General features: G+C 36.5%; 1 protein-coding gene across 1 annotated transcript; it reads left to right on the top strand.

Moving 5' to 3' along the window:
* Window positions 1–1,809: 1,809 nt before the first annotated feature.
* On the top strand, window positions 1,810–3,331 carry LOC107769170 (LOB domain-containing protein 16-like). Its single transcript, XM_016588346.2, has 2 exons — window positions 1,810–2,234; window positions 2,810–3,331. The coding sequence occupies exons 1-2, from the start codon at window positions 1,953–1,955 to the stop codon at window positions 3,182–3,184; spliced, it is 657 nt and encodes a 218-aa protein (XP_016443832.1). The 5' UTR covers window positions 1,810–1,952; the 3' UTR covers window positions 3,185–3,331.
* The last annotated feature ends 10,784 nt before the right edge of the window (window positions 3,332–14,115 follow it).

Raw genomic sequence — 14,115 nt, 5'->3', positions numbered from 1 at the left:
AAGGAAACTAGTAGCTCTGTTTCCTTCACCCATATTTCAAAGTCTAAAAGAGTCATTACTGACCTCCTCTTTAGCTACAATTCTTTCTTTTTCTATATATCATACTCGCTAATGCCACTTATTTTCATTTGTGGGCTCACATTATTGAATTGGGAGGAGATGACTAAAGGCTTTTCCAAAAGAAAAATTCTCCTCTTTAACTTTGTGTTATTGAAAATATTAAAATATTGATATTCCACTAAGGAGACCATAAAATTACTAAAAGTGCTACCCTCCAACTTCCTTGTGAATGCTTAATTTTGTGCGCTCAAAACTGGACATTTATCTCATAAGGTGTAAGTTTCGTCCAAAATAATATGAGAAAACTAGACTTCATTCTCTTAATCTATACGAGACACATTGCCACAATTTGTGCGCTCAAAACTGGACTTTTGTAGCATAAATAACATAATGGGGGCCAATCATGAGGAGCGAAACAGATATGGATGAAGACTCGAGGCCTACTAAAATTCTACTCGAGAGATAAAATTTAGAAGAATTAACCCAAATAACCGCTAAGCTAATCTCTTAAATTAACAATATCGGCGGATGTATAATATATATATATATATATATATAATTCACGTATAGTAGGTGTGTATAACTATGTATTACGATTAGAAAAAATAATAATAAATTTGACCGGCTATTTGTGTAACAAACCCTAAAAATTATCCAAAATTATACAAGGAGACTTCATAATTTCTCCCTCAAACCAATGTAATACACTCTAATATGAACTGCATGACTTAAACAAAGAATTTTTAATTGTAGGAATAATTCACCGGGAAAATATATTTGAAACAAAGAAAATAAGGCCCAACTTGGAAGTCAGTATAAAAGCATCATCACCACGTGTCATTAGCTAGGATTAAAAAAAAACTTTATTTTTCTCCTCAGAAAGCAACAAATAAGAAGCAGCAGTTCCCAGGTGCGGCGTTCGGCGGGAAACTATTTAACAAATAGGACGTGGAAAGCTATTTTCTGCTTTTAAAAAATTAAACGTAACGTTCAATATAACAACAGGACAAATAATAGTGGCCCCTCTCCCTTGTCACCACTACTATTACGACTAGCAAAGCTGGTAAACAAACACTACAAAAAAGAAATAAAAAAATATTGGGCTTTTCTTCCTCAATTGGAACTAATATACTAATGCATATTAAGCTAATCTGCTCTAAGAAACTTAACAAATCAAATAATATATACACACTATAAGCTATGAATAAAAGATACATTTCAGTGGCAGATGCGAGGACAATTAGTAACAGAATTCAAAATATAAGGAAATAAACATTCAAACATTTCTTGACTTGTGCCAAAGCAGATCTAATATCTGCTCTCTCTTTATATATATATATATATATATATATATATATACTTTATATACATAATATAATTTTTCGACGAAAAAAATTCAAATAAACCCTTGCCGAATTCGCTTCTACTTACAATATAAAAGAGCTTTTATACTTATATAACCTAAAAGATAACTAAAATTAACTACTTACAATAAATGCGACTAGTTATCTGAAAAATAAAACAAAAATCGACTACAATAGACCAAATTATATTAATAACATAAATAATTATTTAAAAAAATCGTCAAACAAATCTTTTATGGAATATATATATATATATATATATATATATATATATATATATATATGTGTGTGTGTGTGTATAATGCAGAAGCTATTAATAAATGTCCCCTTAGAACCCTGCACAGAGAACTTCTATGTCCCCATCCATTAACATTCCTTATAAAAACTCCCCATAAGTCCACTATTAACCCCACCTAATTATCTTCCTCTCAGTTTCATATCTGCACCATTTCCTAGTGTGTTCGTGTGTCTCTTTTTTCTTCTCTTTCTTTTCTTTTCTTTTTGAACCAACCGTGTGTTCTAATTGCTATGGCTTCTGGGACAGGGTCACCTTGTGGTGCATGCAAATTTTTGCGCCGCAAGTGTGCTGCTGACTGTATATTTGCTCCTTATTTTTGTTCAGAACAAGGGCCAGCTAGATTTGCAGCAATACATAAGGTGTTTGGAGCAAGTAATGTTTCTAAATTGTTGCTGCATGTTCCAGTGGCTGATCGCTGTGAAGCTGTTGTTACCATTGCTTATGAAGCTCAAGCTAGGATCAAAGATCCTGTCTATGGTTGTGTTGCTCATATCTTCGCTTTACAACAGCAGGTAACTTCAATCTTCCAAGTAAATAATTTCTTTGCGTATATAAGTTAAATCCTTATCCTTATGTTTGCCATTCTTCTTCTATATTTCCTGCTATATGTCCTTAAACCCTTTGAAGTATGAAATGGAAACTTGTTGATAATGGGAAGTATGATTTACTATGTGAAGCAACTCTTTGAGAACGCTGCTTATAAAATGTCTATAATACTTATTGCTTAATTTGTTTTAGATTGAGGGCGTTTTTGGTATGAAGGAAGAAATTGAGTCCCTTTCTAGCCACCAACCATCAAAAGATGTTTTTTTTAAAAAATAAAATATTTTTCATTAAAAGGGAAAAAAGGACTTCTTTCACTTATGTTTTTCCCAAAAAATTTCTTCAGTATAAATGTTTTCAGGAAAATATTTTACATAATACTACTTGGACAAGGTCAAAACACAATTCTAGTATGAGAACATGCCTTAATGCTTTCAAAGTTTCAACCAAAGTACTCAATAAAATAGATAGTGGTTTTCTATTGTAAATTCTCAAGTTATTTTTTTCTCCTGGTAATTGATTTGAATTTGGTTATATTTGTTAGGTTGCATACCTGCAAGCTCAACTGATGCAAATGAAGGCTCAAATGGCACAAAGCTTAATCAATAATTCAAGAAATTCAGAAAATTCATATCCTCAATGGCCTAACAATATGGCAGCATCTGTAGGGCTGATGGCATCATCTTTCCCAGCCAATAATAATAATAATAATAATCCAACATTTACAATGAACTCCAACTCATCACCACAGAGTTCACTGGAATCCATTGATCATTATAGTGATGGAGTGAATGTACAAGAGATACAGAGCAGAGACCAAGTCTTTTATCAAGCAGCCTATACTACTAGTAGGAAGAGATCTTCTCAAACTGAGTTGGGTGAACTTCAAGCTTTGGCTCTTAGGATGATGAAGAACTAATAATAAGTAGCCTTTTCTTACTTTAATCATGTGTACATAGACTATGAGAGAGAGAGAAAGAGGGGAAAAATGAGAAGAAAAAAACACTTTTATCTTCCAAGTACAAAGGAGGCTACTTCCCACGAAGATTGACTGCAAAGTGATCTTTTCTTATCTTTGTGTTTCTATTAAGCAAATTTAGGATTTAGAGTGAGTATGTTCCAAATGTTACGATCTTATTATATGTAGAATACATATATTAATGTTATTTGAGCATATATCTACCTCCAAGTTTTAGCTCACTCCCCATTTACATGGTTTATACCAGGGGCCTTTAGCGAGCTGCAAGAACCACTACTTTTTTTAATATTAAAAGTATAGTTAAAAATATTTAATTAGTGACAATTATTTTGAGACAAAGTCTTTTGAACTAAATTGACAATCAAAATGGGACAAGAGAGTAACATTTAATTTAATTAATGACCGTATAATAAATAAGAAGGCACCCTTTTGACATTGTGAAAGAAGTCTCGAAATTTGAGTTATACTGATTATGATATCCACATTTATGACTTTTACTGGCCTTTGCATCGAGAAGGATAAAAGTACTTTCCATTTTCGTTTCTCGAAGATCTTGAATCTAATTAATGTAATCAATAGACCAAGCCTATTTATTCAATAAGCCAAGTCTATCAACCTACAAATTTGTTAGACAGATTTGACTGAGGATTTGGAGTTATTGTAGTCTTTTACAAGTTGAAAACAGCGGATTCAAGAACTCACCTCAAATCTATACCTTTAATGTGTTTGGATTCTGCTACAGTAAGGTCAACGCAGTGTTTGTCAGAACAGATAAGACAACTTTGTTGACATTGATGGTACCTTAATAAGGTACGCCTTCAAGAAGATTTGGGTCCTCCCAATACACGGTGACGACAGAACCGGGGGTGCATGGGTCCATCCGAATCATTTTTGTTGAAAAATTACGCTTTATACATAAGGTTAATATATATATATATACACGTTGAATCCTCTTGACACAACTTAAAAGCTTTTCATGTGTTTACTTTTGTGTCTTGAATCCCTTTAATGAAAATCATTGCTCTGCTACTGCCAAGAGGCACGGAAATAAAAGAGTCCGGAACCAAAGTATGTTCATTTGGACTCAAGAGACACAAATAGGTCAAAAACAAATTAGGCACCATTTTATATATAGCGCAGTTTTTCACCGCGCTATACCTTAACGATAATTTTGTCCGTTAAGGTATAGCGCAATGAATAACCGCGCTATATATAAAATGTGGCCCCACCTATAAGTCATATGCACTTAACTGACGCATCAATAATTCATATGGGTATAACGCGTATTATAGATGCGCTATACATCAAATAATTATACCCCCGGGCTGGGTTTTTCCTTATTTAAGGAGTTTCAAAATTTGATAAAAATCTATTTAGCATCCTTCAAGTCTTTCGAAATATTTGTTCGTTAGATTAGTACACCTCCGGTGCTGGTAAGGCCGGGACCGTGGTCGTCCGTCTCCAGTTTGCCGGCCTTATTTTACATTTTGTCATAATGTTTGAAAAGCGAAAAATTAGGGTTTCATTATATTGGGAGGGGGAGGTGAGGTTGTGACAGAGAATAACTCAGTACGGTATAGTTATTCTCCACAGTGTCATGTTAAGTTGCCACTTACAATGGAATACGATAGATTGATATCGTTGTTATGTAAAAAAATGAGTGTGAGCAAATGTTCGGTGAATATTAAAGTAATCGGGAGATATTCGTATTCTGCTACTCCACAAAGGATTGCTTGTTATGCTGAGTTTAACATCGAAGATAATGAAACTCTGACAGATTTTTTGAGAACTCCAGATGAACACCGGGAACTTCTTGTGATAAAAATATTGGAAATGTATATCAAGGCTGAAAACGTTCACAATAATGAGGTTCCGCAAAGCAGTGATATATATCCCTCAATCATCGGATGATTTTTTTTGGAACAGTTTTAGCCGAACAGGTTCCGGGTGAAAGAGTTTGGCCTGATCTAACTTATCTCCACGGGCGAATGAGGAGCGAGGACATAATTTATCCCTAAGTTTACATAATCCACAAGCCGAGTGGTAAACTTCAATTTTCCCCTGTGTTACGAAGTTTATTTTTATGTATTGAATTTGTATTAAAACTCATATATTCCACAGGGGGTACCGGCCAAATATTAATTTTACAAGCTATGAACCAACGATCAGTTGGAACATGCCTAGTTTTGGTGTGTTGGATCATGGTGGTCCATTCGGGAGTCATCAACAACAGGATAATGTGCATCTTGGGATATCAACACATTTTGATTTGTAAGTTAAGTGATAAAGTTTTTATGTAAAGTTTGGATGAATTTGGGAAACTCATTATTTAATTGGTTGTGCAGTGAAAACGGGCAACTTGAAGGTCCCGTCCTTACTCAATTTCTCGAAGACGGCATATTTAATCGGGATCTGGCAGAAGCACAAAGTCAGAAAGATGATAGTGATTATGTCAATAATGCTGATAAGTCTGGAGATGACACACCCTTCCTTGATGAGGGCGATGATGATGAGGACGAGAATGATGAACCTAGTTTGACAAGGGAGCATGCTCCACCTCCTGTTAGACCAAGAATGTACGAGTCCCAGGTGCCGTTTCATTCAAGAGTGATTCCCTGTCTTGATTAGTTGTGAAGTATGCCGGATGTCCATGCCCTCACAAGGGATCTTGACGAAATTTGGACAGCAATGTGGGATGAATCTAGAGCAACAGTGCTGCCAAAAGGCATGCTTTTTGCTAATAAAGCACGCCTAAGCAGGGCGGTGCTAATGTACAACATAAAAGAGTGTCGTGAGATCGTGGTTCATGAGTCATCTCCGAAAGTATACAAAGTTATTTGTCGTAGATTGTTTCAAGGTTGTAATTGGATGCTGCGTGTGAGAAGGTTGAAAAAAATATGCGAATTGTGAGGAAATACATAGGTACCCACAATTGTCAAATGGACACATTTAGTGGTAATCATTTTAACTTGAATGTTGACTTGATTTCTCTTGTCTTGATTCCACACATTGAAGCGTCCATAAGATACAAGATCAAAGAGTGTATAACATCTGTCCACCAGGTATATGGATGTACCATTACCAAAAGAAAGGTATTTCTCAGGCGTAAACGTGTGTTTGAAATTGTTTATGGTAACTGGGATAAGTCATTTGCTGCTCTACCCAGGTACATGGCTGCATTGCAACACTTTAACCCCGGGACTGTTATTGAATGAAAGCTTGAGCGGAGTCCGGGAATACCAGAATACATATTCAGATATGTGTTCTGGGCATTTAAACCAGCCATTCCTAGTTTTGTGCATTGTCGGCCGGTAATATCCAAAAACGATACTCATGTCTATGGAAAGTATGATATTAAGTTGTTGATCGCTGTTGCTGTAGATGCTAATGGAAGTATATTTCCCCTAGCATTTGCTATTTGTGCCAATGAAAGCCAAGAGACGTGGACATTATTTTTGAATCACTTGAAGGAGTATGTTGTCAAACAACGTTCAGGTATTTGTCTAATATCTGATTGGCATGGCGGTATTTTAAGTTCTGTACAGAATTTGCGTGCATGGTAGGAACCGTATGCCTACCACTATTATTGTGTTAGGCACTTGAAGGCCAACTTCCAGAGGTATTATCCAAACAAGGACTTTCATGATTTAATGTGGATGGCTGCAACAGATCACCAAGAATGTAAATTCAGGAGGCGAATGGAATTGATTAGGTAGAAAGTCCTAGAAGCCTATCGTTGGTTGATGCGACATGAGCTTGACAAGTGGACTTTGCATGCGGATGGTGGTAAAAGATGGGGAATTGTGACTACAAATGTGTCAGAGTCTTTCAGTAGGTTATTAAAGTCTGCACGTGGATTGCCAGTCACTGCCATGGTGCGGATGTCATTCAAGCAGATGGCAGAGAGGTTTGTTGACAGATCTAGAGGTGCATTGTCATTGATGGAAAGAGGTGTTGCATTTATGCCACAACCAATGAAATGATTTGAGAAATATAGGAAGCGAGCACACTGGCATTCATTTTTGGAGTATTGCAGTGAGTGAAATATTTTTGAAGTTCGCACTGGTCTGCATCACAACCGTGGGAATAATACACACACCGTCAATGAAGCCAGAAGATTATGCTCCTGTGGAAAATGGTCAATATATCACTTGCCATGCTCACATGCCATGAAGTGCTTTCAATATACAGGTTTCGCGACAACGAGGTACATTGATGAAGAATATAGTGTTGTTGCATACTTAAACACCTATAGTGGACAGTTGCAGCCAGTGGGTGCTGAGCATTATTGGCCACCGGAACCATTTAAAATAGTGTGTAACAAGAATTATGTGCGTCAACAACAAGTGAAAAAAGAACGCGTATACGGAACCAAATGGATATTGGTGATACCGTTTATGCGCGTAAATGTGGCATATGTTCCCAAACAGGACACGACCGCCATAAATGTCCTTCAGCTGGTTTGGGAAGCGGTGGTAATTTAGCACCAGGTGGTAGTTCATCGAATGTGCCCAATTATTGTTACACCCCATATTTTCGTACGTAAAAGTACGCCATAAGTAAATTGATATAAGCTCGGAAATGAGATGTTACATCCTGCATTTTCAAAACGTAAGTTAAAGTTTCGTCGTAAGTTAATCGACGTAAGTTCGGGAATGAGATTATTTTGAGATTATAAGTATTATGCTATTTCAAACAAGTGACAAGTAAATTTGTGAAAGTTAGAGGGTAAACGAATCAAAGAAAAAGAGTTTCGTTAAAGGTTGTCATTTTGAGATAAAATACGGTCCAAGCTATAATACCCCGTATTTATGGACTAGTACTCTACAAGGTGCTACATGACTATGATAGTAAGATGTATAAAGTGTGTTAAAAGTGAGTAGTATTTTAGGTAATTAGAGATAATTATTAATTATATGGGTAATTGGTTAATTATTGATTTAATGGGAGATTAACCATATAATTAAGGAATTGTGGATAAAACCTAAAGGGCCCCAACGTGGCAGCTAAGAGCATTAGTTAATTATGATTCTCAAGTCATAAAGTAATGTGGCACTTTATGAGAAATTGGTGGCTTAGTCACCCCCTAACGTGGGACCCGCCTAAAGGTTAAAGACAACCTTTCTAATTCATAATTGAGTTGCTCATCTTAAAGAAGAAAGCTTCAGCAAAGGTATTGTTGCAATAGAAACGTGATTGCCTCAAGCATGTCATACGAAGACTATTTAATACTATAGAAACATGGGATTTGAGATTCTAAGGAAGTACGGTGCAATCTTTCTCAAGAATATTATACGGATTTTTTCCTACCTCGTTCCGCCATTGTGTGTTTTCGCTAAAGACGTGTTAGAGGGATTGTCAAGAGAATCGACTCAAGTATGTGAAGGCTATCCCTTCTTTCTTTTTGGCATGATCCATACAATACAAACGAAACGAGTAAATGCAGAATTTTCATAAATGACTATTCATAGAAGTACTAGGGGTGTCTATATTCTTGATTCCCCATGTGAATTATTATTATATCTTATGTTCATGGGTCTCAGAAAAATACGTATTTGATAAAGTTTATCCGAAAGGTATATTGATCTTATAACGTTTCGAGAAATCTTATTAACGTATTTTTTATGCATTGTATTTATTTATACATGTACATTGACCCATGACCAGATGGCGTTATATACGCATATATATATATATATATATATATATATATATATATATATATATATATATATATATATATATATATATATATATATATATATATATATATATATATATATATATATATATATATATATATATATATATATATATATATATATATATATATATATATAGTATACATTGATGATTTGCCCACAGTGGCTGAGAAGATATGATGGGATGCTTTTTATGTATGCATATACCTATGCATGGTATGACATTTATACGCATATGCATGGCATTGTAAATATTAATGATTCATAGAGTTATTCAGACTTACATGTTGAGTCTTTTACTCCATGTTTCTCTCATGTCAATTATTTACTGATTTTTATTTCTTTCATACTCGGTACATTATTTGTACTGACGTCCCTTTTACCCAGGGACGCTGCGTTTCATGCCCGTAGGTCCTGATAGCCAGGTCGAGAGTCCTCCAAGTAGGCTATTAGCTCAGCGGAAGATGTTGGTGCGCTCCAATTGCTCTGGAGTTGCTATTTGGTCAGTATGATTAAGATATGTATTGATTGGTATGACGGAGCTCTGTCCCGACCTTTATGACAATTATGTATTCTTAGAGGCTTGTAGACAAATGTCATGTATATGAAAGATTGTATGGCCTTGTCGGCCTATGTTCAATGTACGAGCGATCATTTTGGTTTTATAGGCCCGTATGTCAAATGTATAAGTTTTTATATCAGATTGGGTCGTCTTATTGAGTATTCCCTTATGTTTATTATGGTTAGCCCATGACAGCCCGTTTGGCTCATTTGCCAATGAGAGTACGATAAGAAGGATATGTAACGTTGGTACTCGGTTGAGTAAGACACCGGGTGCCCTTCGCGGCCCATTGGTTTGGGTCATGACAAAAGTGGTATCAAAGCAGTTCTATCCTAGGGAGTCTTCAAGCCGTGTCTAGTAGAGTCTTGTTTATGAGTGTGTTGTGCACCACACTTATAAGCAGGAGGCTACAGGGAATTTAGGATTGTCACTCTTTCTTCTTACTCTAGATCGTGTGGTAGAGCTCAGTTGTAAGAACTCAAATTTCTAAACTCTATCTTATTCATAATACGACGATGCCTACATCCAAAAAGACAGTTAGTAAGAAATTGAATGTAGCTGTGGAAGAATTGAGTCAGAGGAACTCGATTTCGTCATGCTTATGATGAGTATATGTAAGGTCTTCAGTAGATCATGTGTGTACTAAGACGTGTAAGCCTCTTGATAAGGAGCCTTAAGGCAAGAATATCTATCCACCCCTATGGTGAAAGGCAATGAGAGATTCAGAAGATAGATACAAGTTTGAACAAGTAAAAGAAGCAAGATGAAGAAGGGTACGAGGCGCCCAGTTAATGAAGATTATCAGTATTTACAATTCAGGCAGAGGAATATAAGACTTTTGAGTTACCTTCAACAATAACAGAGGTATGTACAATTGGCCACGCCCATCTCATTTATGCCCTATGGAAGCTAACAAAAGTAGTATAAGAGATTGACGGATATTAGGATCCGGCTGGGGTTAGAGTGACCAACATGGTGGATGGCTTGTTTGTGTTGGTTGACATGTCCGAAGGATATTGCAAATGTACTAATAAATCTCCTTATGAGACACCCAGATGGTGCACTCTAAAATAGTACAGCTAGATATGAGTACTACAAAGATAGACACTGGAAGTCTTGAAGGGATAAATATTACCTTAGTATGGCTCCCGTCCCTAATAGAGAGAGAATGTTAGGCAACCCGAAGAGCCAGTGGATGGAGCAAGGGGAGCTAAAAGCAAAAGGATGTCTTGTTGAAGTTTTCTGAATAAAGTAATAGACATAAATGTTAGCGGGAAATAAGAAGAGCGTTAATGAAACATTATGAGTAAGATATGATACATGGATGACAACGGTAGATCAAAAAGATGACAGTATTACAAAGTCTATAGTCAAGTGAAGGAAAAGACGAGAGGTGACAGGCCTTGTGACAACAAAAGAGTATAGGACATAAAGTCATATCCTCATTTCGAGAAATAAGTTCGTGACTCCAACGTGATTACCAAAAGGAAAAATTAGACCCCAAAGTAATAAGAAATCAGCATGGACTGATGAACAAGATAAACTAAACATGAATTAAGGACTAAGTGATTTGATAATAGTCGGCATCATGGGAGATTCAGAGATTGCGTTCCGGCAATAATAGAATGGACGACAGAAGAATAACCCTTAAAGGTCATTCAGGAAGACGCTTCCCTAAAGTAAACAATGTGAGCAAAGTTAAGCATAGGGGACTGTGTGTGCCAGTTACACTAAATGTCACCCTCGCGAGTAAAGAAATTTGTTATCCTTGGTCCAGAAGGATTACCGCAAGGCGATTAAGGGTCATCGATGATGTGAAAAGACGCCAAAGATGAAGAGGTAAAACATTTATAGGTAGCTCGTCGTAACACTAAATCTTAGTACTCCCATAAAGGGGGGATTATGTAGTGATGTGGCATTAAGTCAAAATTAAGTGGTTCTAGTAACGATGGAATAGTAAAGGAAGAATGCGATAAAAATGAGAAAGGGATGAGATTGCACTTATCCGAATCCTACAGATATGCTGCCTCTCCAGAACATTATGCAAGCACGACGTCAAGGAAATGAGTAAGGGTTCCTGCCCGGGATGTTATTGATAAATAAGGAGCCATTGCGAGAGGTAAGTTAAGACAAAGGAAATAACCAAAGAAAGATTACGCGGAATATTGAAATGAGAATGGGCCAATGAGTAGTTAGTAGTTGATTCAGGAAGAGCCTAGTTAATGGCTAGACAAGAGGACATAGACAAATCAATAGATCGTGCAAGATAAACATAGTAAAACCCAATATAGTGAATTCAGCCTCGCAGATATGACATTGCAATACTTGAGAAATATTCAGATAGGAGTTGGGGTAGTTAAAGGTACCGTATGAGTGTTACAAAAAAAAAGAGTGCCACTAGGAAGACATTCAAAATACTAGTTCAGAAGCAACCGTACAAGCACATGAGTGTGGAGGTAAGTAACTACAGATAATTAGAGGCGGGGAAGAACATCAAAAATTCCGTCGACGAGTGACGATGTAATAAGCTCGCAGCTTTACAAGAGTCAGAGGGTCCTCCCTAAGTACTACAATGAAAGACTAGCTGAGGAAATAAGGAAGAAGGTTTCAACCTAAGCACAGTGACCTAAAGAGGAAATGATCTTGTAACAACAGTCTCACTACAACATTGTATGCACTCTATAAGAAAGTGGCACCTACCGTGGCTAATGAATGGGAAGTAAAAATCAAAAGTAATATTCGAGATCATATGAGTTGCACAAAAACTCTGGCATGCGTGGGAACTAAGATAAGCTAAGTATGCACGCAACAAGGGGCAGAAAGACCAGGAAAGGTAATAACTTACGTTTAAAGAAAACTAAGAAAGAACGAAAGGAATTATTCGATCAATGATCCAGAGTTAGTTATGTTATGAATGCACTTAAGATTTCAGAGTATTATCCATGCATCATATATATTGACATTCATACAGCCGTAGAAGACTCATGTATAAGTTAAAAGAAAGAATTGAGCCCAGGGCATAGACAAATGATTGAATTATTAGAAGATTATATCATGGATATTCCACAACGCCCATGAAATGCTAAAGTAATAACTAATACCATGAGCCGCAGATCGGAAGATAGCTTAATCCTACATAAAGGTTGATCAGAGGAAAGAGGAAATTAAAGAGTTACATTAACTAAGTAAATCAGGAGTCTGATTATTGGACCCAGAAAATTATAGACTTCGTGATCTAGAATATTGTAGAATCACCCTTAATATCAGAGGTACAAGAGAGATAGTACAACAACCATTTTCTATAACGACCTTATGATAGAGCCAGTTAGTAAAGTACCATCCTCATAAGAAGTTAGTATGAAGCTCCCACCGGATTGTGTATGCACCAGAGGTGCAAGTATTATAAAAGAGCTTCAAGTTGTGGATGTGGATTATACCTATATGGAAGGGATGTCATGAAAGAGATAGAAGATGTGATGCGCGATTTTAAGGTAAGTAAGGTAAAGATGAACAACGTACGAGATACTCAAATGCAGAAGGTTGCGAATAATTCATACTGCAGATAGAAGGTTAGAAGCGTTAGGATTCAGTATCCGGGAATGGTAGCGATGTCGTCAGTGGCATATCTTCCAGCCTATGGTTTCTAGGTATAGAGAGGCCTAGTCAAGAGAGTAAAGAAGAGACAATGTGATGTCTCGCTTGATGCCCCAGAATAACATAAGGAAGTCTATGGTGCAAGCAAGTTGAAGGAAGATTTCAAGTAGTATAAATAGATATGTGTAGGTTGCAAACTAAAGTATGGTAGAGAGACAAGGTTTTAGGAAAACAAGAATAAGGATAAGAAAAGGTGAGTGAGAAGGTGACAAGAATAGATAAGTTCTCGGGATTAAGCCCATGAAAACAAGAGAGCTGATGGGTTCTTTAAGTTATAGAAAGCTCAGTATAGCCTGAATGAACTCAAAGGAGTCTAAGACTAATAGCATTTAGAAGAGATGGAATGGTGCCCTGGTAGTAGAATGAGGGTGTAATTGTGATAGATTAAGGATGATGTTTGGGCCTTCGATTGAGTAATGATTTCATGAATTGTACAGGATTAAAATACCCACGTAAGGTAAATCACATTGGGATGCTATAAAATACGATTATGGAAGTATAGTATTATATCGCCCCCAGGTGAATCAGGAAAAATCACTTCAAATGTTCCACAATACAACATGAGTCCTAGTGATTACGTAAGAGGTTTCAAGTTATCAGTGGTAGATTGTAGATCTATATTGAGGTGAATCAACAATGGATGGATAACCGGGTCTATGAAATAAGATATAACAATATTCGTAAGTTCAACAAAGTACCGAGTGAAGAATTTCAGTATACCTATAGATGCCTAGAGGGACATCTTGTCAAGCTCTGCATATGTTTACAAAGTGAGGCCTAGAGATTGGTTAAAAACTGGAGGAAAAAGCTGGAGGGAAGAGTCGCATAGGCGTCCATACAAGGAAAAAGTGGTACAGGCTGCATGATAGAAGGTAGCAATAGTTACAAGATTGGAAAGATTCCGACCACAAGTCGTGGTGTAAGAAAGAGGCCTAAACGAGGGAATGCACTGA

Source organism: Nicotiana tabacum, chromosome 19 (genome assembly GCF_000715075.1).
Source record: "Nicotiana tabacum cultivar K326 chromosome 19, ASM71507v2, whole genome shotgun sequence".
Classification (NCBI taxonomy): domain Eukaryota; kingdom Viridiplantae; phylum Streptophyta; class Magnoliopsida; order Solanales; family Solanaceae; genus Nicotiana; species Nicotiana tabacum.
The sequence above is the reverse complement of the archived record's forward strand: the minus strand, read 5'-3'. Positions and strand labels throughout refer to the sequence as shown.